General features: G+C 42.0%; 1 protein-coding gene across 1 annotated transcript; it reads right to left on the reverse strand.

The window, feature by feature from the left end:
- Positions 1-1,007: 1,007 nt before the first annotated feature.
- LOC113051499 (sialoadhesin-like) lies at positions 1,008-16,622 on the reverse strand. The gene is made up of 10 exons (XM_026215342.1): positions 16,583-16,622; positions 15,983-16,045; positions 14,250-14,591; positions 13,174-13,422; positions 12,690-13,037; positions 12,120-12,371; positions 2,009-2,108; positions 1,798-1,846; positions 1,634-1,714; positions 1,008-1,547 (listed from the first exon to the last, which is right to left on the reverse strand). The coding sequence occupies exons 2-10, from the start codon at positions 16,035-16,037 to the stop codon at positions 1,443-1,445; spliced, it is 1,581 nt and encodes a 526-aa protein (XP_026071127.1). The 5' UTR covers positions 16,038-16,045; positions 16,583-16,622; the 3' UTR covers positions 1,008-1,442.
- Positions 16,623-27,786: the final 11,164 nt, after the last annotated feature.

Consider the following 27,786-nt stretch of genomic DNA (forward strand, 5'->3'; position numbering starts at 1 on the left):
ATCCATGATCCCTGGTATGCGATAAATAGGCCCAACACCATAGTAGGAGAAACATGCCCATATCATGATGCTTGCACCCCCATGCTTCACTGTCTTCACTGTGTACTGTGGCTTGAATTCAGAGTTTGGGGGTCGTCTCACAAACTGCCTGTGGCCCTTGGACCCAAAAAGAACAATTTTACTCTCATCAGTCCACAAAATGTTCCTCCATTTCTCTTTAGGCCAGTTGATGTGTTCTTTGGCAAATTGTAACCTCTTCTGCACATGCCTTTTTTTTAACAGAGGGGATTTGCGCGGGATTCTTGAAAATAGATTAGCTTCACACAGACGTCTTCTAACTGTCACAGTACTTACAGGTAACTCCAGACTGTCTTTGATCATCCTGGAGGTGATCATTGGCTGAGCCTTTGCCATTCTGGTTATTCTTCTATCCATTTTGATGGTTGTCTTCCGTTTTCTTCCACGTCTCTCTGGTTTTGCTCTCCATTTTAAGGCATTGGAGATCATTTTAGCTGAACAGCCTATCATTTTTTGCACCTCTTTATAGGTTTTCCCCTCTCTAATCAACTTTTTAATCAAAGTACGCTGTTCTTCTGAACAATGTCTTGAACGACCCATTTTCCTCAGCTTTCAAATGCATGTTCAACAAGTGTTGGCTTCATCCTTAAATAGGGGCCACCTGATTCACACCTGTTTCTTCACAAAATTGATGACCTCAGTGATTGAATGCCACACTGCTATTTTTTTGAACACACCCCTTTCAACTAATTCAACTTATTGCCCAATTGCACAGCCTTAAGAGCGTGCATATCATGAATGCTGGGTCTCATTTGTTTTCTGAGAATCTACTGAACCTACTGGTAACTTGTTTGCCACGTAGCAATAAAAAAATATACGAAAAACCTTGATTATTCTGGTTAGTCACATTGTACTGCTATTATTTTGAACAATACTGTATGTACAGTAGATAGCATCTCATAACAGACCCAGAATATGTGCTGTTTATTTACATTCTCAGTATTAATATTCACCACTTCTTTCCTTATATATACAATAGTTTCAACAATGATAAAAAACACAGACGATAAGAGAGAAATGTTTATGCTGGATGTCAAACTTTAGTACGTTACTTCAATAACAATACAGTATAATAAAATCCACTGATATATAAGAGCAGCTAGATACTTAAATAAAATCAGTTACAGATTGTCCAGAGTTTAACAAGAAAATGCTGCTTGAAAATAACGTAATTCGTCTTCAATCCTCCAGCCAAGAGAAACTAAACTACATTGTTGCAATGTTACTTTAAAAACCACAAATACACAGCTTAAAATGTAAAATCATATTTGCGAGTGTCGGGCAAGTATAATTATGGTATGGTATTTATAAGTATCTGAGGAGCTTCTGTATTTCCATCTGAGCAGTAATTCTGTGAGGAGAGTTTAATGTGGATCTGCTGAAGTTACTGCTAGATTCTCATAATCAGACGATCTGGACTGAAGATGGAGAGCCGTGTAGGTATCATCAGGAGGTCTGGAGTCACCAGACTGTGAGAGACAGATGAACAGAACAGTCTGTGTTTATATGGATCTGCTGAATGTGAGAGTAAAAACTGTTTGAGATATTTACTGACTCGGATCGTGCTGTAAATGTCAGCTGATGTTCTGGACGCTGGATCCAGAGCTGTGTATGTATCATCACTCGAGTCAGCCGTCTACAGAGAAAGATTGTATTTTATTTATAGCTCAGTGCAACAATATCTTCAAATATTGCAGTTGAAGAAAGAGGTGTGTTTGCCTGCTTTTGATTCACGTCTTCAGTTCCACATTCTCTCTGCCTCTTCCTTCTGAAAATAGGAGAAAACTATTATAAAAGTTAAAACATCACATAAATAAAAAAAAAATTAAAAATCAAGAAAGTCTTTTTTTCTAGAAAATAAGATCGAGTTTACATATATTTTAAATTTACTGATTTGTTTTTTGTGTGTGTCCAGACAAACTTCATTCACCTCCTGAACACAATGATGATGACGATGATGATGATGATGATGATGAAGATCAATCCTGCCACAGTCCAGGTAACTGTTTGAAGAGCAGCTCTCTGAGTCCCTGAAACAAGACTTTCATGAAGATTATTTCACACTTCCAACACTATTTGTGGCGACACTGCCCTGCCCTCTGTGACGAGTCAGCTGCCTCCTCCCTGATTGTCACCAGCACCCCGTCCTAAATCGCCGCCCAGTGACAGAGGAGGGGCGGTGGATGAGTCAGGGCTGGCGGTGTGTGATGGGGCACACAATAATGGAATGCATAGTCGATATAAAAAACTGGATGACGAGTAATTTCTTACTGCTAAATTCTGAAAAACAGAGGTGTTAATTATAAAATCTAAAAACTCTGCATGTAATAACTTAGAAAACTGTCTAAGACTTGATGGCTGCTCTGTCAATTCTTCGTCATCAGTTAGGAATAGGTGTACTATTTAATAGCAATATTTCCTTAGAAAGGTTTTAACGGTATTACTACTCTTACCCGTACTGCTTAACGGTCCGGTACTTTAACAGTATTCTTATCGGTACTTTGTGTTGTGTGTGTGTGTGTTTTTTTTTATTTTATGAATTTGATTTGATTTATTTGATTATATCAAGAAAGCCTTACAGTAAACATAAAAACAAAAAGGCATCAGATACAATCGAGGATAAAAACACAATAAAGTCCAGGACTTATTTCCATTGTGGTCTTCAATGGGCTTGTCTTGGACCAGAGGTGTTAGGAGCACTGTTAAAAATTGCTGTAAAAAAACGGCCAAATTTCGACATTAACATACTGTTTTTCATTAAAACAGTGCATTCTGGGTAATATGTATCGTTTTCGAGAAGGTACACTGTTAAAAATCACTGTAAAAAAACGGCCAAATTTCGACAGTAAAATACTGTTTTTCATTTAAACAGTGCATTCTGGGTAATATTCATCGTTTTCGAGAAGTAGCCTGCTGCTATATATCGTAAATTAACAACGTTCAAAATCAACACTCAGCGGCTGTGTTTCAAATCACACCCTACACCCTCATTCACTATTCCCTACATGAGTTTACTAATATAGTCCACCTGACAGAGAGAATGAACACTAATGAGTGAATTCAGACAATGATCAACAGCTGCTGTTAACCATTAGAATCACTGAAGAAAAAAGAAACAAGACACACTGTAAAAAGTGTTTCCCTATATTTATTCAGTAAAATTGTGTCAAAATTTTACAAGCAATATTATTAATTAAATTTAAAACATTTTAATTAAGTAGAAATAATCATTAAAAATGAGTAGAATAACATGAAAAAATTAAGTAAAATTTACATAAAAATATTGATTTCATTGGACAAAAAACAAACAAACAAAAAAAACACTATGCTAAAGAATACTATGTTATGCATGCCAGGCCAGTAGTTGGCGATCATGAAACATTATATGCATGCACATGACATCAGCCTTTTTACAAATTAACATTTTTGTTGCTTACATAGATATGATACAGGCATCATGTTCAAAAGGCTGTGTCTTAAGGCCCCCCAAACAGAGTTATTGAAGACACCTAAGGTTCCCAAACAGAATCAAAGGGTAAATTGTTGGTTACCATTACAGTGGTCAGTGTTTGCTTTAGTTGTGTTCTTGACCCTTGAAGTTTTAATATTTCATTTTGCATTGCTGTTGTAACTCAGTTATAACAGCTAGACAAACTAAGAATAAAGATGATCAGGTAGTGTTGGTCATGCTATTACATAATCTTTGTTCTTCCTGAATGTCTGAACTCAGAGTCTGATCTCTGAGACAAGATAACATTCATTATGGCAGCCCTGTGATTCAGCAAAAAAAGAGGAATTTTCAGTGTAAACCAGAGTTTGAGAATTCTGTTTAAAACAGAGAAAGGGGAACTTTCTTTTGACACACAGTCACATCAAGAACCAGCGTATGAATCTCAAGAATGGTAACAAACAGCATATTCAGACAAACTGTAAGAATCACAAAACAAGCTACTATAGAATTGTTGCTCATTATTTATTCATGCCGCAAAGCATGATGGGAGCCATAAAATGAGTTTTGATTGGTGGCACCCAGAATGCAGTGCAACATGCTTTTTGATGGTCACCATTGTTGAGGTTCTCAGGCTGATTCTTGATGTCTGTGTGTCTAAATGAAAACACTTTTCTTTTTTAACAAGGTTTTGATCAGAGGTGCTTCTAAGAATTTCTCTGATAATGCTGAAAACACCAGAGCTTATATTGTTCAATCACAGGACACAAGTTATTGATAAGACACACCCAACACAGACCAAATGATGATGTAAAAACAAATAACAACACCTGGTCACCTTTCCTTCTTGGCTTATCTAGCTGCTGTAGCACAACTAGCAACCAAAAAAAATCTGTTTAAAATTTTAAGGGTCAAGAGTCCAACTAAAGCAAACACTGACCACTACAATGGTAAGCAAATTATTATTATTTATTTCATTCAGTGATTCGGTTTGTGAACTTTAGGTGTCTTCAATAACTCTGTTTTGGGGGCATTACAACCTTTTGAACATGATGCCTGTATCATATCTATGTAAGCAACAAAAATGTGAATTTGTAAAAAGGCCGATGTCATGTGCATGCATATAATGTTTTTGAAGGGTGTTTCATGATCGCCAACTACTGGCCTGGCATGCATAACATAGTATTCTTTAGCATAGTGTTTTTTGGCCAATAAAATCAATATTTTTGATTAAATTTTACTTATTTTTTTCATGTTATTCTACTCATTTTGAATGATTATTTCTACTTAATTAAAATTTGTTAAATTTAATTAATAATATTGCTTGTAAATTTTTGACACAATTTTACTGAATAAATATAGGGAAACACTTTTTACAGTGCACACACAAGAACTACAACTGACTTCAGCCACAGCTTAAAACGAAATCAACCGAAGATGTATACAATCAACAAACAGCTTTACCAACTTCACTCATTACTAACCAGACTGACTTTATTTCTTTCAGATCAGAGATCAAAAGATTTTATTGAGAATTACAGAGATGTAGATGATAATGTTAGTTTATTTTAGCATCACCATTGCGGAGATCAGTGTTTGCTTTAGTTGGGCTCCTGACCCTTGACTTTTGTACTTTAAATTTTGATTCATTGCTGTATTTGTATCTTTATGGTACATCTGTTACTGCAATGTTAATGTTGATAGTCAAGTGATTATGGCGGTTTCTGGCATGATCTACAGTATTAGAATGACTTAAAGTGTTACTTTAGTAGTCAAATATTAGTTTGGTGTTGCAATATTTGAGTGAATCACACAATTTTTTTTTTTTTTTTTTAATGAGAATAAACCATAATGTGATAATCTGAACATATTTTTAACAACAGTTTGAGTTTTAAATATTTTGGGCAGTGGTGTCCGCAACACTCAAAGAGAGAAATCAACAATCAGCATATGAATCTCAACAATGGTGATAATCAAAAGGCTTATGATGCAAAGCATGCTGGGTACCAGCACAGGATAAAACTAATCCATGACTCCCAGCATGCAAATTATGATGCTGAATTGTTCACTTATTTTCTTGAATTCTTATGTGCTTTTAATTTTGATTTTGTCTTAAGTTTTAGTAGCATGTTTTGTGATGTTCAGAACTGATCTGTTTATTTATTTTGTGGATTGTCACCATTGTTGTGATTCATACACTGATTATTGATGTTTCTGTCTAAATATCAGCGCAGGTTTTTTTTATGAGTGAAATTTTCTTAAAAGTCTTTCATAACTTAAGGCTCAGCAGTGTTTCTTATTTTGCTGTATTTTCAATATTCAATAAGAGAAGGGACACGGGATTGGATCAGAAATAATAGGGTGTTTGTTGTTGTCAATCTATGAACAGCAATACCAGTGTTTTTTTTTCGTCTGTTTACCTTTTTTTTTCTTTTTTTCACTATAACAGGTTCCAAAAATGCATTGTTACAGCATGTAAAAAAAAACAAAAAAAAAAACAGTTGTTTTAAAGTCAAGTTCAAGAGCCCAACTAAAGTAAACACTGTGCTGTTTAGCCTGTGCTTCAGTCAATGATGAGCCACACTTTCTGATTTTCTGCTGCTTTATATAAAGACGCTGATACAGTGGTGATCTCTGTGTTAAGTACTTCAGCACATACATGTGTGCTATAGCTGACAATTAACTGCAGTGATTTAAGTTAAAGTCATGCATTTAGTTTCTTTACTACTACACATTAAGTGTTTGCATTTTTATATTAGGAAATATTCCTTCTCAGTGGACTCAAATGGAATAAGTTCATAGTGCTAACATCATAGGAATGCTAGTTTTTAAACTCGAACTGTTTGAAGCAGTGGGAGTGGAGTTTATTTCCATGGTATAATTTACGGTAAAATATTGTAAAAAAATAATAATAATAAGAGTGGTAAATTAATGGTTGAAAGCTGTAAATTAACAGTACTTTACTGGCGCCCCTGCTGCCAGTAAATTACTGTTATTTAACGGCACAATTTTTTACATATATATATAATAAAAAGGTGGCAAAATGTGGCAATTGGCTATTTTGTAAACTAACTTGAGGTGCTGTGCATTTAAGTTAGCCAAATAAATGTTTACATTTACATACTGATTTATCCTTATTTGGAATTTTAAAAACAAGAAAATCAAGAGAAATCAAGAAAATTTCAATCTCATTTTCCCCAAAAGAAATCAACAGAATTTCAACAGAATTGCGTGTACTGCGCTCGTACTTGTGTGTGTGTGTGACTTTTGAAAGACCTCCTCCGTGGCGCGCATACGAGTTCTTGCAGATCTCACAGACAAACGTCTTAATAATATCGCAAATTAGAAATGTTTGGTAATATAAAATGTGCACGATAACATTAAAGGGTTAGTTCGCCCAAAAATGAAAATTATGTCATTAATAACTCACCCTTATGCTGTTCCAAACATGTAAGACCTCCTTTTATCTTCGGAACACAGTTTAAGATATTTTAGATTTAGTCCGAGAGCTCTCAGTCTCTCCATTGAAGCTTATTGGTTTGTTTGAACTTAGAGGGAGTGTCAGCCACATTAAAAAAGTTAACATCTTAAGTCATTTGTGGATTAATGCGTATTAGAGATGCGAACCGTTTAAAACGATTCAGTTCGATTTGGTGAACTGAATGATTCGTTCGCGAACCAGAAATCCAGCTGCTTTGATTTGAACTCTCTCTCACACAGACACGGAAGAGAAGACAATGCTGAATAAAGTCATCGTTTTTGCTATTTTTGGACCAAAATGTATTTTCGATGCTTCAAAAAATTCCAAAGGACCCTCTGATGTCACATGGACTACTTTGATGATGTTTTTCTTACCTTTCTGGACATGGACAGTATACCGTACACACAGCTTCAAGGGAGGGACTGAGAGCTCTCGTACTAAATCTAAAATATCTTAAACTGTGTTCGAAAGATAAAAGGAGGCCTTACATGTTTGGAACAGCATAAGGGTAAGTTATTAATGACATAATTTTCATTTTTGTGCGAACTAACCCTTTAAGCAAATCTTTTTTGCCATCGTCACTCTTTATTATTAAGCAGGAGTTTACGTACAGTTAATGCATGTGCGTGCGCTCGTTGTGGTGTGTGTGTGTGTGTGTGTGTGACTGACTGACTGACAGCCTCCACAGCGTGCATGAGAGTTCACGCAGATCTCACGGACAAACGTCTTAATATGATCGCACATTAGAAATGTTTGGCGAGATTAAATGTGCACGACAACATTATTAAGCAAAAATACATAGTACATTATTTTTTTCCTCCAGTACCGAAAGCAGAACCGATACCGTCAGATCTTACTGATACTACGGTCTTTCATAATTTAGCCCCGGGGCCAGTTTAATACAGGGTTTCGGGACCCATCCCTAATGAACTGTTAAACATTTGGCAGAACACACCACAAGATCTTTTACCGGATTTAAATTATTCAGACGTTTTACTGAACATTGTTATTGGAGGAGCAGCGAGGCTGATCAAGCGCTTCAGGACACGTAGACGGGGAAAGCGAGCGGGTGCGCTCGTCAGACTCAGGAAGCGCGGATTTCGAACGTCATTGCCTACCATCCATCTGGCAAATCTCCGATCTCTACCTAACAAAACAGACGAAATCCTTCTGCTTTCTCTGACAAATAAGGATTTCTCACACTCTTCTGCTCTGCATTTCACGGAAACCTGGCTGAATGACGCCATACTGGACAGTGCGCTCCATCTGCCGGGCTTTCAGCTGTTTAGAGTGGATTGCGAATCAGAATCAATGGGGAAATCCCGCGGCAGCGGGACATGCTTTTACATCAATTAACGGTGGTGTACAGATGTAACTGTGTTAAAGAAGATGTGCTGTCCTGATCTAGAAATGCAGTTTGTCAACTGCAAGCCGTTCTATTCGCCCCGGGAGTTTCACTCATTCATTCTGGTGAGTGTTTACATTCCTCCACAAGCGCATGTGAGCTCAGCTTTACAGAAACTTGCTGATCAGATCACTGAGACAGAACAACAACACCCAGACTCTGTTTTAATCATTCTTGGGGACTTTAATAAAGCCAATCTCTCCCGTGAACTGCCAAAATACAGACAGCATGTTACATGTCCCACCAGAGACAGTAATATATTGGATCACTGTTACACCACAATAAAGGATGCATATCACTCTGTTCCACGAGCAGCTTTGGGACGTTCTGATCACTGTCTGGTTCATCTTATACCATCCTACAAGCAGAAACTTAAATCTGCTAAACCTGTAGTAAGGACTGTGAAGAGATGGACCAGCGAAACAGAGCAGGATTTACAATCTTGTTTTGACATCACTGATTGGAGTGCTTTTGAAGCTGCTACCACCAATCTGGACGAACTCACAGAGACTGTAACATCCTATATTAGTTTCTGTGAGGATATATGCATTCCTACCAGGAGTTATTTAACATTCAACAATGATAAGCAATGGTTTACAGTAAAACTCAGACATCTTCGTCAGGCCAAATAGGATGCCTACAGAAATGGGGACAGAGTTTTGTACAATCAGGCCAGGAACACACTGAACAAAGAGATCAGAGTGGCTTAAAAGACCTACGCTAAAAAGTTGGAAGACCAGTTTACTTCCAACAGCTCAACTTCAGTTTGGAGAGGACTGAGAGCCATCACAAACTACAAGACACCATCCCCTTGCATTGAGGCTAATCAACTTGCTAACGACCTGAATGAGTTTTATTGTAGATTTGAAACCCCCAACAACCATTTTGACATCTCCCTACCCAACCATCAACACATCCTGCAATCCCCCTCTCCACACCTCCTGCTCTTCATATCTGTGAAGATGATGTGCGACAGGTCTTCAGGAAGAACAAAAGAAGAAAGGCACCAGGCCCAGATGGCATTACACCAGCCTGTCTGATAATCTGTGCTGACCAGCTGGCCCCCATCTTTTCATAGATCTTCATCAGATCCCTGGAGTTGTGTGAAGTGCCTTCCTGCTCCACCATAATCCCCATTCCAAAGAAACCCAAGATAACAGGATTTAACGACTACAGACCTGTGGCTCTAATATCTGTCGTAATGAAGTCATTTGAAAAACTGGTTCTGGCTTATATGAAGGACATCACTGGACCCTTTCTGGACCCCCTGCAGTTTGCTTACCGAGCAAACAGGTCTGTCGATGATGCAATCAACATGGGACTGCACTTCATCCTGCAACATCTGGACAAAACAGGGACTCATGTGAGGATCCTGCTTGTGGACTTTAGTTTGGCTTTCAACACCATTATCCCAACAACCCCCCAGACCACACTGACCCAGCTCTCTGTTCCTAGCTCTATCTGTCAGTGGATCACCAGCTTTCTGACAGATAGGCAACAGTTAGTGAGACTGGGGAAATTCATGTCAAACAGCTGCTCCACCAACACTGGTGCCCCTCAGGGATGTGTTCTCTCCTCTCCCCTCTGCTCTTCTCCCTGTACACCAACGACTGCACATCTAAAGACCCCTCTGTCAAGCTCCTGAAGTTTGCAGACGACACTACAGTCATCGGCCTCATCCAGGACGGTGATGAGTCTGCTTACAGACAAGAGGTTGAGCAGCTGGCTGTCTGGTGCAGTCTTAACAACCTGGAGCTGAACACGCTCAAAACAGTGGAGATGATCGTGGACTTTGGGAGAATCCCCCCTGCACTTTCCCCACTCACCATCATGAACAGCACTGTGACTGCAGTGGAGTCATTAAGATTCCTGGGAACCACTATCTCTCAGGACCTCAAGTGGGACAATCACATTGACTCCATTGTGAAAAAGGCCCAATAAAGGTTGTACTTCCTTCGCCAGCTGAGGAGGTTTAACCTGCCAGGAACAGGTCTATTCAGCCGTCATTGAGTCTGTCCTGTGTACTTCTATAACTGTCTGGTTTGGTTCAGCAACAAAATCAGACATCAGAAGACTACAGAGAACTGTTTGGACTGCTGAAAGGATTATTGGTGCTTCCCTGCCCACCCTTCAAGAACTGTATACATCCAGAGTGAGGAAAAGGACTCAGAAAATCACTCTGGATACCTCACATCCAAGTCACCCCATCTTTGCCATCTGGCCGATGCCTCAGAGCCGCAAATACCAGAACAGCAAGTCACAGGAACAGTTTCTTCCCCCAGGCAATCTACCTCATGAACAGTTAAATGCTCCCCACTTATGCTTATACAAAAAATGTGCAATATCCTTATATTTATTTGTTACCCCTCCATCCTAGTACATCCCTGCATCTTACTCAATCCTATTCCATTATCATTTATAGCACAATTGTTTATACACTTATTTATTTGCCTATTTTTTTATGTGTGTTGTTGTCTCTGTGTACTGGAAGCTTATGTCACGATAACAAATTCCTTGTATGCGCAAGCATACTTGGCAATAAAGCTCTTTCTGATTCTGATTTCTCTCTTATTCTGAGGTCACCGTAGTCACCAGATCCAGTACGTATCCAGACCAGATGGTGGATCGGCATCTAGAAAGGACCTCTACAGCTCTGAAAGACTGCGGAGACCAGGAAAACTAGAGCCCTAGATAGAGATCCCCTGTAAAGACCTTGTCTCAGATGACCACCAGGACAAGACCACAGAAAACAGATGATTCTTCTGCACAATCTGACTTTGCTGCAGCCTGGAATTGAACTACTGGTTTCGTCTGGTCAGAGGAGAACTGCCCCCCCAACTGAGCCTGGTTTCTCCCAAGGTTTTTTTCTCCATTCTGTCACTGATGGAGTTTCGGTTCCTTGCCGCTGTTGCCTCTGGCTTGCTTAGTTGGGGTCACTTCATCTACAGCGATATCATTGACTTGATTGCAAATGAATGCACAGACACTATTTAACTGAACAGAGATGATGACATCACTGAATTCAATGATGAACTGCCTTTAACTGTCATTTTGCATTATTGACACACTGTTTTCCTAATAAATGTTGTTCAGTTGCTTTGACGCAATCTATTTTGTTTAAAGCGCTATATAAATAAAGGTGACTTGACTAGAAGAAGCCGCCACCCCTCGCGCCTCGGACCCGGAGAGGGGAGCACGTGCAGCTGTCGGACTCCACCCCTTACCTGGACCCTTCCTCCACGACAAGGACACCAGATCCCCTGTTTATTTTGGCCACTCTCCCCCTTTGGCCACTTTTGTTCCCTCTTTTGCTTTGTTTTCTGTTAATAAAAGCTCTCTCCGAGGCCTGTCACCACGCCCACTGTGTCATTTGCTCCTCCCGCCACACCCCATATATAAATATACAGATTATTTTTCTGCCAGCACAAGATGCTATTATAAAAGGTAGAGATAGAGGTTTCTCTAGTAACGGCTGTATACAAAGCAGCACTGAGCTCACAAACTGATTTATCAGGCATTATTCGAGGAACCCGGCCCGCCACAAAATAATTAATGTATTGGAAACACTGCTAGACATTTTACATATAATGGCATGCAGTCTGCATGATTGACTGAATTTATCAAACTAATCTGAACTAAATTCTTAAAATCTCTGAAAAAAATATGTGAAATATTGAATTAATGTAAATGAATCAGTTTGTACTCACATTCAATATTAAGATAAACAGGTGGAGAGATCAGATGCTCATATCCTGAAACAGCACACTGATAGTTTCCTTCATCTTGACGACTGACTGACTGCAGCTGAAGCTGATTCTCTCTCACGGTTCCTGTAGTTAATCTCTGTGTGTTTCTGAACCAGATGAATGTTGTTTGTTGAGGCAGAGAGCAGATGCTTTTACATTTCAGAGTGACTGAATCTCTCTCTTTCACACTCTGCTGTGTCTCCACCTGCAGATCTGACACAACAACAGCAACAACACTGATTCACCATCAGATTAATAAAAACATAATTATAACAATATTATAACAATTGGAACTTTGAGGTGATGAAACTAGTGAAGAATGAAGCATTTACGTGGATGCATTTAGCAGATGCTCTTATCCAAAGTGACTTCATGTTCATGTATTTCATGGGAACTGAACCCATAACTTTAGCATTACTAGTGTCGTGATCTACTGTTTAAGATACAGGAATAACAGGTGACAGCTGTATAATGTGTGTTTGTGTGTGTGTGTGTGTGTGTGATGTATTTCTGAGAGGTCACTAACTCTACCGGTGACGTCCAGCTGAGCTCCAGGAATCCCCGTCCATTTTCCACTCTCAGTGTATGTAATGAATCTGCAGTAGTAGATGTGTTTATCAGCTTCTGTTACATCTGTCAGAGTGATACTGTACGTGTCTTTATTTTCTTCATCACACTGAACTCTTCCTCTGTTTTCTGGAACTAAACACAGCTTTGGTAGATCTCCATCAGGTACAGCAGGTTTGGTCCAGAAGACTGTTTCAATCTTATAATCACTAGGATATTTTAAAGTACAAGACATTTTCACTGTTGTTCCCTTTAATGCACAAACATATGAAAGGCTGTAATTCACTCCCCAATCCTGCAGACCATCACCCCCTGAAACATGAAACACAGATATGACAAATATTATTAGGCTTTAATGAATCATTTCTTTTAGTTTTCTGCTGATGTTGAACTTGTGAAATAACTAGTGAAATTTTTCACTAATTTAAATGAATCAGTTTGTACTCACCTACTCTCAGATAAACAGGTGGAGAGATCAGATGCTCATATCCTGAAACAGCACACTGATAGTTTCCTTCATCTTGACGACTGACTGACTGCAGCTGAAGCTGATTCTCTTTCACGGTTCCTGTAGTTAATCTCTGTGTGTTTCTGAACCAGATGAATGTTGTTTGTTGAGGCAGAGAGCAGATGCTTTTACATTTCAGAGTGACTGAATCTCCCTCTTTCACACTCTGCTGTGTCTCCACCTGCAGATCTGACACAACAACAGCAACAACACTTTCTCTTTTTCACCATCATCTTAAAGTGAGAGTTCACACAAAAACAAATATTCAGTCTTTATTATCTTCATCACTCTGTTGTTGTTCTAAAGCCATGTGGCCTCTTTCTTTTTCAGAACACATTGTTACAAATGTCCAGCTTGAGATTATCCAGTTAACAGCAGTTCAACTCGTGTTTACACTTTTCATAACACAAAATTATTTCAATGCTTTACAGCCAATGAATGTTTCAAGTAAACAATGTCTTTGTGGCCAAATAAATTATCTATCATTACATCTTTTAATCTCTTCCTTTAGTTTATTTTTAAATAACATGTGACTGTCAAAACAGAAGACTAAAACTAATCTTTTCTGGTAACAACATAATATCATATAACAAATAATGTACAGCTCTAACATAATCCAAGTCAGTATTCAGTTAAACAGATAAAATGAAATATGAATGGTGATCTTCTTCAGCTTTTAAAAAAAGGATTCAAATGCATTCAAAAATACTCTCATGCAGCTCATGTTGCATATTCCATGTGGATTCTCTGCATGGTGTGCATATGTGCAATGACACCTGACACATGGAATGTAAGTCAAAATGAACATTATTTTAAAACAGTTTCATTAAGAAGAGCATTAAGAAGGTCAAAATTTACATTCATTACATGAACAACCTATCATTTTATGACATTTCTCTTTTTGTGTTCAGAAAAAGAAGGAATGTCATATGACAGATGCAGTTGCATAATAAAGTGGTTGGTGTGTGTGTGTGTGTGTGCGTGTGTGTGTGTGTGTGTTTCTGAGAGGTCACTACCGGTGACATCCAGCTGAGCTCCAGGAATCCCCGTCCATGTTCCTCTGTTTGTAGTGAATCTGCAGTAGTAGATGTGTTTATCAGCTTCTGTTACATTTGTCAGAGTGATACTGTAAGTGTCTTTATTTTCTTCATCACACTGAACTCTTTCGCTCTTTTCTGGATCTAAACAAAGGTTCAGTGGATCTCCATCAGGTACAGCAGGTTTGGTCCAGAAGACTGTTTCAATCTTATATTCACTGGGATATTTTAAAGTACAGGACATTTTCACTGTTGAACCCTTTAATGCACAAACATATGAAGGGCTGTAATGCACTCCCCAATCCTGCAGACCATCACCCCCTGAAACACGAAACACAGTTATGAGAGAGTGAGGTGGTGTTTCAGGTGTTTTGATCCAGTGCACAAAAAGTATCTTTTTATTTTGACCATTTTTATTTTTCCCGCTTGGAAAAAACCTATATAAACATATAGGTTTTGATATAGGTTTTTAATATATGTGACATATATAAAATTGGCCATTTTCCTATATTATATGTACATATATGTACATATATGCACAAATATATATGTACATACATATGAACATATATATGCCGCCTCCTCCTCTTCCTCTTAATTGCTTCCTGCACTATCCAATGACGTTTTTAATAGGGTGTCCAAGATTTTTATTTTTGTCCTCTTTTTTTTTTTTTGGCGCACAAATTTTAGCGGATGGGAGTTTTCGTGCACACAGATCTGGCGTTTTGGAAGAGTGAAACCGATGTTTTGAAACCGGGTCCCAGAGTGGATATATTTGAAAACGGCGCCTTAGCGTTTCATCTCGACGGCGAATCCGTACATTTTCTGAAAATATGGCGTCATCAGCCCACGTCTCGCCCCTAGTCAAACACCACTACATCACGTAACAGCAACAAAAACATGAACAAACACTGAACGCTAACATTAACACGGATTAATAAATGTATTGTTCCATGTTCGTTTGTGTACCACGCGCAGCAAATCCATGTCTCCATTTTAAGTGTATCTCTGATGCAGAATTACAGCGCCACAGCTGGTCTGGCATATTTACTACATCGGTTTTGTGTGGACGCGGATATTTCTTGAGACGAGGGGAAAAAAATATCGGGGGTCCGTTTCTTGTGGACGGGCCTGAAGAAGTAACGGGTACTTACGGTTATGGATAGAAATAAAGAGTAAAAAGTACAATATTTGCCTCTCAAATGTAGTTGAGTAAAGTAATGAGTACTCCCCAAAAATGATACTCGAGTAAAGTACAGATCCCTCAAAATTGTACTTTAAGTACTGTAATCAAGTAAATGTACTCCGTTACTGTCCGGCTCTGTACATCATGTTAATATATTGCCATAATTATATGTGGATATGAAGAAGCAATACAGGAGACCTATATTTCCTGTATATGCACATATATGCACCTCGATTTTGCCTATATGTGGCATATATATGCATATATTCAGTATATATGCAGCATTTTTGCAGTATATATATACGCATATATGCAGCATATATATTATCATATATGTGCATATATGCAGCATATATGTGTATATACACTGCATATAGGTTTCATATATGCGCATATATCCACGTATAGGTTCTTTCCATGTGGGGTTAGCTAAACACTCATGTTAGTATAAAAGCTACTAAGAGTGAAGAGCTCGATCTTCTTTTCAAAGAGTGTTAAAGTGTCTGTATAGTGACTGAAGACTCACCCGCAGTCATGATCACGAAGATCAGAGGAAGTGACATCATGAGTGATGTCGCCATAGTGATTTCTGCAATCATAAAACTGACAGATATGACTTAATGAGCATCATCTATATACATCTCAAACTCTATTGTCTTGATAATTGATGGTGATGATTTCTGAATAGTTCAGTGCTCAGTGAAGGCTTGACATGTGCTGAGGAGGTTTCTCATGTCAGGCCTCATGTAAAGATCTTCACACGTTATTTACATACTCAGAGATCACAGGTATGTCTGCAAGATGACTGTTAAAGATCGCTTCATCTGGAAAGCACCTGCTGTGTACAAATGCATTCTACATCATAAACATCTTAAAAACTATTTTATAACATCAATTTAACATCTGCTAGGAAACGTCCAATAGACATATTGTAGATTAGCAAACACTCTAAAAAACACGTCTTGTAAACGCAGACATTAACAGACGTCTCTGTGATGTACGTGTGCTATCAGGGTATGGATCTACAACATGTATCTTCAACTCATCGCCACATTTCTACAAATATATGTTGTAGCCCTTCAGAATTATTTTACCTAATGTTAAATAATATAAAAAATTGACTTACCACGCTGCAGTGTTAATGTCTCAGTTTCAACAGACAAATGAGAGAAATATCAGCAGCTTCTTGTGTCATTTTTCACACATGAATCTGCGTTTAAAGATTCCTCTTTCTGCATATGCGTAACACCATCTCAACTACACAACAACAACTAGAAAAGTCTCCAGATCCAAACAAATAAGCTTCAGAATTCACTTTTGTTAAATATTTGTGAGAGAATATGTGAAACGTGATTGCTTCGTAAAAATACTCATCATGACTGCAGGAGTATCAAGATTTTTTAATAGATAAAGGTTTACAGCTCTTAGGTTCAAGATCCTCTTTCTGACACAAACTCTTGTTTAACTTATGAAGCAATGATGCAACGCAACTACATTTACACAATCAGAAACATGAGCAAATACCTGGTGTTTAAGTGAGTCAGTGGCAGTTTCTGACCAACAACACAAGCACTTACACACCAGACTGACAGCAGATAGTATTAAATGGGTCATATGATGCGATTTCAATATTTCCTTTCTCTTTGGAGTGTTACAAGCTCTTGGTGCATGAAGAAGATCTGTAAATTAGCAAAGACTAAAGTCTCAAATCCAAAGAGATATTCTTTATAACAGTTAAGAGTCAACCACATCCCCCTAAAACATCTCATTCTAACAAATCCCCACATGTCTACATCACTATATGGGAAGATTTGCATAAAACCGCCCAAATGTTCACACAAAGAAAGAAGGCGTAACTTTCATTCTTGCTGTAGTATTGTTGATGTCGCCACCGCCGTTGTAGAGATTCTCAGTGATTCATTTTTAAAGCAAATTCTTTTTTTTTTTTGGCCTTCCAAAAGAGGATTATATCCGTTTCAACATGCCTAGAGCTGATCCGTGCTGGTCACTGAGGAAATATATCAACTTCATGCTGTGGATCACTGGATCGGCTTTCAATGTGGACAAATCGGAGACCAGCCCGCTTGGATGCACCAAATGCCTCGCTTATAATGATTTTTTTATCATTTCTGTCTTGTTGCACTGGTTAAGGGTCATAACATTTCCATTACACTCCAATCACAACACACCGGACAGCTGGCCAATCAGCGTACACCTCACTTTTCAGAGTTAATAGCTTTGAAAAAATAAATGTGTTTCAGAAAGATGAGGCATAGAGGAGAAACAATAATGTATACTATATGGAAAATTATGGGTTTTTTTTTACCTTAAACCACATAAACACATTGAATTACACCAAATACACAAAATAAAGTACTTTTTAGCAATGTCATATGACCCCTTTAATGTCATACTTGAGGCGAGGAAGAGTGAGAATCTAAATGCAGCACAGTTTATTAACAAAAATGATATAAGAATCACGTTTCCTCGACTTTGTTAACAAGCCCCGCTTGCAGTCTGGCACCAAGATTTAAAGACCAGTCTCCGCCCATTTTCAGGCACGACCCCTAATAGGTAAGTTATACCAGTTATTATTTAATCATCCACTATAAGATTTATACAAAACTTAATTTGGTAATTAAAACCAATCACCACTCATTTGCAACCATAATATAAAACCTCCATATATTAGTTGTCACCAATCTATTTCTTTTTACAGATTGAAATATTCAAGTACCCCACAACACAAACAAACATAGTTTCACCGGATCCTTAAGCTGCCGGCACTTCTTCATCTGAAACTTGCATCCAAAGCATGGCAAGAAGCTAGAGGATGCAGTGTCTCATTCCCTACTAAGGCAAGCACCCAGCTCTCAAACGAGGGAGAGTTCGACCTACCGCATTTTCCAAAGCTGGAATAGCTAGCAATAATTTACTTAGCTGAGGGAGCACAACCCAACACTGGTTGAGTGGAGCACAAGGTACCTGGGTCTAACCAACTCAGAGAAACGAAACGAAGTGGAGCACGTAGCCCTTACCGTGCAGGATTTCAGAAAGTGGTCAAAGTCTTGTGTGCACACTTACCACCTATGTGGATTTTAGAAAGTGCGCAAAGTGTTCAATGTGTTCAAGATGCTCCTGCCACACTTACTGTCGCCGGCAAACTTGTTGGTGTTTTTTCAATATATGCTTCAGACATGGTTCATAACGATTTCCCCCCCCCCCCCTTCATCTTCATCATTTCAGAGTTTCATCAGCCATTTCAAAGAATTATTTGTCCGTCCAGTGGGTGATTCTTCAGTCAGTGAACAATTGTTGCATTTACGTCAAGGAAAGAAATCAGTGTCTGAATATTCTCTAGAATTCCGAACCCTGGCCGCAGCGAGCGGATGGAACGAGAAAGCCTTGCTGACGGTGTACCGGGAAGGGCTAAATCCCGCACGGCTACAACTCGCCATCTATGACAATAATATGGGGTTAGAAAAATTCATGCAGCAAGCCCAGCGAGTTCACTTGAGATCCCAATCATGTTATTGAGAAACACATGCCCCAGTTCCTGTTAACCATCAGCCCCTTCCTGAAAGAATTCCTGAGTCACAGTCAGAACGGATGCAGGTGGAAACCAAGAGACTGACACTTGCAGAATGAAACCGCCGACGAGAACTCAGATTATGTCTTTACTGTGGAAATGAAAACCAATTTATACGAACCTGTCCATCTCATCCCCCGCGGATAATGGTGAGTTCAGTCCTTCCGAAACCCTTTGTGTGACTATGAGATTTTGAGATCTTGCCATTTCAGCAACGGCCATTATTGACTCCGGATCGGCCGGTAACTTCAGGGGAAACTCGCCAAGGCACACGACCTCCGAAGAACCAGAAACCCAAAACAGTATTCAATCTATGCAGTTATGGGCGAGATCAACCAAGGGTATGTGACTTCACAAATCGCACCCGTCACTCTCAGTGTAGAGAATACCCATCACGAGCCTTTCACCCCTTTTTTTATTCTCACGAACAGCCAGGCTGAAATAATCCTAGAATGCCCTTGGTTAATCCAGCACCAACCCTCGATAGATTGGGCTACTGGGGAGATTCTGAGCTGGGGCTGCGATTGTGTAAAATTAAACCATGTACATTCCCCTAGGGACAAACCCGACTACATGGTGATTAACCCTTTAGGCGCCAGAGGTTTTTTCCTAAAACGTTTGATTTTGACATCTTAATTTCAAAAGGCTATATCTTAAAATGTATAAAAGATAGAGACTTTCTGTCAATTATAAAAATATTAAGGATGACCCAATGTTTATGTAGGGATTTTATTTTCCCATCTAATTTGCATATTATGTCGTCATATGGGGGTGGTGATCTTGAATTATAGAATTTTCATGAAAAGTCACATGTTTAAATGATAAAATGCAGCACTTCTTTCCTCAAAAAAATGTCCCTCACCTTCTGTGTGCTACAGTATTGTTCAAAATAATAGCAGTACAATGTGACTAACCAGAATAATCAAGGTTTTTAGTATATTTTTTATTGCTACGTGGCAAACAAGTTACCAGTAGGTTCAGTAGATTGTCAGAAAACAAACAAGACCCAGCATTCATGATATGCACGCTCTTAAGGCTGTGCAATTGGGCAATTAGTTGAAAGGGGTGTGTTCAAAAAAATAGCAGTGTCTACCTTTGACTGTACAAACTCAAAACTATTTTGTACAAACATTTTTTTTTTCTGGGATTTAGCAATCCTGTGAATCACTAAACTAATATTTAGTTGTATGAACACAGTTTTTTAAAACTGCTTGACATCTGTGTGGCATGGAGTCAACCAACTTGTGGCACCTCTCAGCTGTTATTCCACTCCATGATTCTTTAACAACATTCCACAATTCATTCACATTTCTTGGTTTTGCTTCAGAAACAGCATTTTTGATACCACCCCACAAGTTCTCAATTGGATTAAGGTCTGGAGATTGGGCTGGCCACTCCATAACATTAATTTTGTTGGTTTGGAACCAAGACTTTGCCCGTTTACTAGTGTGTTTTGGGTCATTGTCTTGTTGAAACAACCATTTCAAGGGCATGTCCTCTTCAGCATAGGGCAACATGACCTCTTCAAGTATTTTAACATATGCAAACTGATCCATGATCCCTGGTATGCGATAAATAGGCCCAACACCATAGTAGGAGAAACATGCCCATATCATGATGCTTGCACCTCCATGCTTCACTGTCTTCACTGTGTACTGTGGCTTGAATTCAGAGTTTGGGGGTCGTCTCACAAACTGCCTGTGGCCCTTGGACCCAAAAAGAACAATTTTACTCTCATCAGTCCACAAAATGTTCCTCCATTTCTCTTTAGGCCAGTTGATGTGTTCTTTGGCAAATTGTAACCTCTTCTGCACATGCCTTTTTTTTAACAGAGGGACTTTGCGGGGGATTCTTGAAAATAGATTAGCTTCACACAGACGTCTTCTAACTGTCACAGTACTTACAGGTAACTCCAGACTGTCTTTGATCATCCTGGAGGTGATCATTGGCTGAGCCTTTGCCATTCTGGTTATTCTTCTATCCATTTTGATGGTTGTCTTCCGTTTTCTTCCACGTCTCTCTGGTTTTGCTCTCCATTTTAAGGCATTGGAGATCATTTTAGCTGAACAGCCTATCATTTTTTGCACCTCTTTATAGGTTTTCCCCTCTCTAATCAACTTTTTAATCAAAGTACGCTGTTCTTCTGAACAATGTCTTGAACGACCCATTTTCCTCAGCTTTCAAATGCATGTTCAACAAGTGTTGGCTTCATCCTTAAATAGGGGCCACCTGATTCACACCGGTTTCTTCACAAAATTGATGACCTCAGTGAGTGAATGCCACACTGCTATTTTTTTGAACACACCCCTTTCAACTAATTCAACTAATTGCCCAATTGCACAGCCTTAAGAGCGTGCATATCATGAATGCTGGGTCTCATTTGTTTTCTGAGAATCTACTGAACCTACTGGTAACTTGTTTGCCACGTAGCAATAAAAAAATATACGAAAAACCTTGATTATTCTGGTTAGTCACATTGTACTGCTATTATTTTGAACAATACTGTATATTGCACAATACTGAATGCTCAGGTAAATAGTAAGTAGTAAACAAACTGTGTAAATCATTACTAATAAATGGTAGAAACAAACCGAATGCATGTAGCGGTTGGGATTTTCAATTTACTACATGCAGCAGGCACTCTGATTCCATGTATGGGGCGCATATATATTATTCATATGACACACAAACACAAGTTGACAAGACCTGTTTAGTTCAAAAGTTATGCCCCATGTCACATCGCCTCTGCTTCTGCTATGAGCAGCGCGGCCAGATCTGCCTCGCGCACGCGCCGACTACTGTCAGTGTCATTGTGACCCCACCTTGCCTCCTAATTGTCCTATGAATACTTCTATTCAAAAACACATGGTTATAACAGCCAGAGAAAAGACTAAGACAGAAATCAAGGGTCAAGAGCCCAACTAAAGCAAACACTGATCTCTAACATGGTTACTTCAAATGAAACAATAAATCAACATCTAAACCTTAGTTCATTCTCAATAAGATCTTCTGTAGACGTCTGACAGAAATAAAGTCAGTCTGGTTATTAATAAGTGGAGCTGGAGATGCTGTTTGTGGGGTTGTTTAATCAGATCTTGAGAGATTTCATGTATTTTATTTCAGTTGATTTCATCTAAGTCTGTGTCTGAAGTCAGTTGTAGTAGTTCTTGTGTTTCTCTTTTCTTCAGTGATTCTGTTTGTTAACAGCAGCTGTCCATCACTAATTCTCAATCAGCACTTAGTTAATCACTTAATTACTTAAATGCAAAGTTTAAAAACTTACATGGTTTAAATCAATGCAATCTGTTTACTCAAACGGTTTGAGTAAAGTTGACTTATTGGGTTTTACAATGCACTTATTAAACTTCCCTGATCATTATATATATTGTGGCGAGGTGAGGAACTACACGACAACCGATAGACAGAGAAAATCCCCGAAGGGTGGATTTATTGAAAGACTTTGTGCTCTGAGTGAAGACAGTGCTCTCCGTAGTGCTCCAACTCCCTCATGCTCTCTGTGCCTTGAGTGGTGGATCCCGTGCTGTGCTCTCCTGGTTGGGGCTGACGGTCACACGCTGCTCTCTATAACAGAGGAGGAAAGAGTTAGTGTCTGTGTCGGGAGACATTCCTCAACATACTGCTTTCCTCCCCTGCTTAAGTAGACGCCGCTTAACGAGCTGCAGGTGCGGCCGCTCAGCCCGTGACGAGCTAGTGCCGGTGATTCCACTGTGTTGCCAGGGCGACGCTGACGAGCGCTCGGGACACACGTCACACTCCCCCCCCCTAAGCGTCGACCTGCGCCTGCGGAACAATGGGGAGATATGGGGAGGGTGGGGAGTGGAGCCTGACAGACCTGCGAAAGCTGCCCCCATCCTGGAGAGGCCGTCCGCGTTGGCGTTGGCTGTCCCCGCCCGGTGTTGTACGGTAAAGTGGAAGTCCTGAACCGCAAGGAACCACCGGGTCACCCTGGGATTGGTGTCCTTAGCGCGGGCCATCCACTGCAGTGGCGCATGATCTGTCAGCAGGGTGAACCGGCGGCCGAGGAGGTAATAGCGAAGCTCCAGGACTGCCCACTTCTCCACGGCGGCATACCGTTGTTCGGTCGGGGTCAGCTTCCGGCTAATATAGATCACCGGGTGTTCCTTGCCGTCCTGGACCAGGGAGAGAACGCTCCCAACCCGGTGTCTGAGGCATCGGTTTGCACCAGGAAGGGGCAGTTGAAATCGGGGGCTCGCAGGACTGGCTCCGTGGTGAGGGCTGACTTCACCTGCTGGAATGCCTCTTCCGCTTCTGGACTCCAGGCTACCTTCTCGGGTTGCCCCTTCCTGGTCAGATCTGTCAGGGAAGAGGCTAAGGAGGAGAAGTTAGGGATAAAACAACGGTAGTATCCCGCCAACCCCAAAAAGGCTCGTACCTGGGTCTTGGTAGTGGGCCGCGGTGCCGAGAGGATAGCTGTCACCTTCTTTTCCTGGGGGCGGATGAGGCCGCGACCCACGCAGAAGCCCAGGTACTTGGCTTCGGAGAGAGCCAGGTGACATTTCCAGGGGTTGGCGGTGAGCCCCGCCCGGCGGAGTTCCAGCAGCACCCTCCGGAGCCGCTCTAAATGCTCCCCCCAGGTCTCTGAATGGATGACCACGTCGTCAATGTAGGCCGCGGCGTAGGCCATATGGGGCCTCAGCAGGACATCCATGAGCCTCTGGAAGGTGGCGGGGGCCCCGTGCAGGCCGAAGGGAAGGACCCGGTACTGCCAGTGGCCACTAGGGGTTGAGAGGGCTGTCTTGGGCTTGGCTTCCTTAGACAGAGGGACTTGCCAATAACCTTTGGTGAGGTCGAGAGTCGATATGAACCGGGCCCTTCCCAGTCGATCCAGGAGCTCATTGACCCGGGGCATGGGGTAGCCATCGAATTCAGAGACCTTATTTAGGCGGCGGAAGTCGTTGCAGAACCTTAGGGTGCCGTCTGGCTTCGGGACCATTACGATGGGGCTGGACCAGGGACTCCGTGAGGGCTCAATTACCCCCAACTTCAACATCTCCTGTACCTCTGTCTCGATCGCGTGTCGCCGAGCCTCCGGGACACGATAGGGCCGCTGCCGAACGATAACTCCTGGTGGTGTTCGGACTTCGTGCTGGATGATGGTCGTCCGCCCTGGCAGGGGGGAGAACACATCCAAGAACTGACCGACCAGGTGCTGCAGTTCCGTCTTCTGGGCCGCGGAGAGATTGGGATCCATGTCCACAACCACGGGAGAGGTGGTGGCGAGGGCCGAGAGCTGGGGTCCGGTCCCCACCCGGCGCTTCAACAGATTTATATGATAGAGCTACTCCTCTTTTCGGCGACCTGGTTGGCCCACTTTATAGGTGACGGGTCCTACCCGTTCGGTGACCGTGTATGGGCCCTGCCAGCGTGCCAGGAATTTACAGGCGGAGGTGGGGACCAGAACCATGACGTGGTCTCCCGGCTGGAACTCCCGTGGTTGGGCGGCCCGATTGAAGAGGCGCTGCTGGTCTTGCTGGGCCTTGGAAAGGTGCTCCTGGACCAATGGCATGACCCTGTCGATCCGCTCTCTCATGGCCTTGATGTGCTCGAGGGTGGTCCGACATACCGCAGGCTGTTGCTCCCAGATCCCGAACAGCACATACGGGATCATTTGGTCCCAGTCGCGTTGGTCCTCGGCCACGACTCGTCGCAGCATCTGCTTAAGGGTCTTGTTTAAACATTCCACGAGCCCATCAGTTTGTGGATGGTACACGCTGGTCCGGATCTGCCGGACTTTGAGGAGCTTGAGACATGAAAGGGGTGCCCTGGTCGGTCAAGATCTCCGCTGGTAGGCCAACCCGACTACTCAGTAGGAAGAGCTCCTGTGTGATGTTCTTTGTGGTGGCCTTGCGGAGGGGAATGGCCTCTGGGTAGCGGGTGGCATAATCCACCATAACTAGGATGTGTTCATGCCCCCGGGCGGACTTCGGCAGCGGCCCCACCAGGTCCATCCCGATGCGCTCGAAGGGCACCTCTATGATAGGCAGCGGGATCAGAGGGCTGGGGGGAGGAGTATGTGGCGATGTCCGTTGGCACGTCGGGCAAGCTTGGCAGTACCGCTTGACATCCGCCTCCAGTCCTGGCCAGTGGAAGCGATCCCGGATCCGTTGCGCGGTGTTTTGAGCGCCGAGGTGGCCAGCCATCGGGTGGGCATGGGCGAGTTCCAACTCCGTCTGGATTTTGCTTCGCGGTACCACCAGCAACGTCTTTTCCTCCCCCCTTCGCTGCGCGACACAGTAAAGCAGGCCGTTTTGGATGACGAAATGGGGGGTGGGGTGGGGAGCCGGTTGTAGATCCTCTCCTTCCGCCACCCGCACTTGAGACCAGCAATGCTTGAGGCGTTCGTCCCCACGCTGCTCTTTGGCGAGCGTTCCCCCTCCAATCCCGGCCGAGGAGAACGGGTACCGGTAGGTCCTTTAAGATTCCCACTTCGACGGGCCAGGAACCAGGTGTCGCGGTGATGGTCACTCGCCGTGCCGGTACATGTCTGGTATCCCTGTGCACGCACGTTATCGCCAGCCGGGCTCTGGAACCTGTTCGGGGCGGAAGGACAGTTGGTTGTATCAGGCTTACCCCGCTGCCCGAGTCGAGGAGGGCGATGAACGGCCGGCCATTGACGTGCACCTTGGCTCGCGGTGCCTCCGGCGGCGGATCGTGAACTGAACAGCCTGCTAGCCAAGTCCGTCCTGGGGAGCGCGGTGGCTCGGTGGGCATCGGCTCGTCCTGGGGGCCGGGAACCGCAGGCCTGCTCACGGGTCGCTGGGTGCCCTCCGGCAAGCGTCGCTCCTGGACCACCCTTCGGGGAAAAGGCGGCGCTCGCTCCCCTACCTCCCGGTGTTGGGCGGCCTCCGCCAGCTCAATGGCCTCCACGAGCTTGTCGAGATCGGTGGGATTCCTCATGCCAGCCGCCTGCCTCAACGCGCGGGGGAGGGCGCGGAGGAGTCGGTCGATCACCACACGCTCAGCTACCTTGTGTGCGGAGGGACCCCCTGTCAACAGCCAATGTTGGGCCAACCAGGTTAGTTCTGCCGCTTGGGCACGAGCGGGCTGTCGAGCTCGATATTCCCAGTCATGGAGCTCACGTTCGGCGTCTCCTTGACGTGAGGCCATGTGCTCCATTATCTGCTGCTGGCGGATGCTCACCTCGGTGAGGTGTTTAAGCAGCTCTTCCATGCCGGGGGAGGAGCGGCCGCCTGTGGAAACAGAGCAGAGGGAAAAGAAAAAACAAATAAATAAAAAAAAATGGGTGACGGTGACTTTAACGATCTCCTCGGGGGTCGGTTGTCGGTGTCCACCTCACACTTCTGCCCGCATTCTCCACCAGTGTGGCGAGGTGAGGAACTACACGACAACCGATAGACAGAGAAAATCCCCGAAGGGTGGATTTATTGAAAGACTTTGTGCTCTGATTGAAGACGGTGCTCTCCGTAGTGCTCCAACTCCCTCGTGCTCTCTGTGCCTTGAGTGGTGGATCCCGTACTTTGCTCTCCTGGTTGGGGCTGACGGTCACACGCTGCTCTCTATAACAGAGGAGGAAAGAGTTAGTGTCTGCGTCAGGAGACATTCCTCACCATACTGCTTTCCTCCCCTGCTTAAGTAGACGCCGCTTAACGAGCTGCAGGTGCAGCCGCTCAGCCCGTGACAAGCTAGTGCCGGTGATTCCACTGTGTTGCCAGGGCGACGCTGACGAACGCTCGGGACACACGTCACAATATGAACATAGCTGTGAGCTAGTAAGATAACAATCTTTCTGTTGAGAAACTAAATGTCAGTGTCATGAATGTTTCAGCTGTTGTAAAAGAAACTGCAGAATAAGATCCTTATTCAACACTGTAACTGTAAAACAAAAGACACTGATAAACAGCAGCAAAACATTTTGGCTTTGTTCATTTTGCATTGCCCTTTTTTCTCTCTTTCCTCTCTTGTCATATGTTGATGAAGATTATGATGTAAGAGTTCCAAGAATGATGTGTTAAACTGAGAAAAAAAAAAAGTTTTCACCTAATGACAATGATATTGAGAGATAACAAACCAAAAATTATTTTTAAGTAAAACATTTAATGCAAACACATATACGCACCATCAACCTCTGATATATAGTATTTAATCAAAGACAGATTTGAACCTTCAGTATGATTTTCAAGTCACTCAAACAAATGAGCAATTACCATGTTTTTACCTGACTTACATGAGCTTTTCCCAATGCTTCTGTTTTTACAAGCACATTTGTACTCATCATTTAAGAAGAATCAACTATAAATGAACTAAATATTATTTTCACATTCCAGCTGCTGTTTTTGTAGTTTTCTAGTGGTCACACTGACTGATGCTGCTTTCAATTTATACTCAGAAGTTGGAAATGCCGAGTTCCCAATACAAACTTTTAACTAGCACACCCTCTCCCTTTCAGAATTCTGACTCTGAATTTCAGAGGAATCGCAACAACTCCAACTTCAGAATCCAATATGGCTGCTCAGAGCATCAACAGAATACAAACAGTAATAATATACTGTTCTCTTGGCACTTATGTTTGTCTGTGTCTGTTATGGCTGCTGGTGTGTGAATGAAGGTGCACGAGGAAGAAGGTATATAAAAGGGTTCTGTGACAATAAAAACTCCATAATCATCGGGAAGAAAGAGGCAGGAACTCACTGTCATCGCTCCTGTTTTATATCTTTCCATCTCCTCCGTGGGACTCGAGA

Source organism: Carassius auratus, chromosome 1 (genome assembly GCF_003368295.1).
Source record: "Carassius auratus strain Wakin chromosome 1, ASM336829v1, whole genome shotgun sequence".
NCBI classification, from domain to species: Eukaryota; Metazoa; Chordata; class Actinopteri; order Cypriniformes; family Cyprinidae; genus Carassius; species Carassius auratus.

Coding starts and splice junctions, on each gene's coding strand:
- LOC113051499 (XM_026215342.1), bottom strand. CDS start 16,037: ATGGCGACATCACTCATGATGTCACTTCCTCTGATCTTCGTGATCATG. Junction 13,038..13,173: donor ACCTGTTTATCTGAGAGTAG/GTGAGTACAAAC, acceptor TTCATGTTTCAG/GGGGTGATGGTCTGCAGGAT. Junction 12,372..12,689: donor AGCTCAGCTGGACGTCACCG/GTAGAGTTAGTG, acceptor TTGTTGTGTCAG/ATCTGCAGGTGGAGACACAG.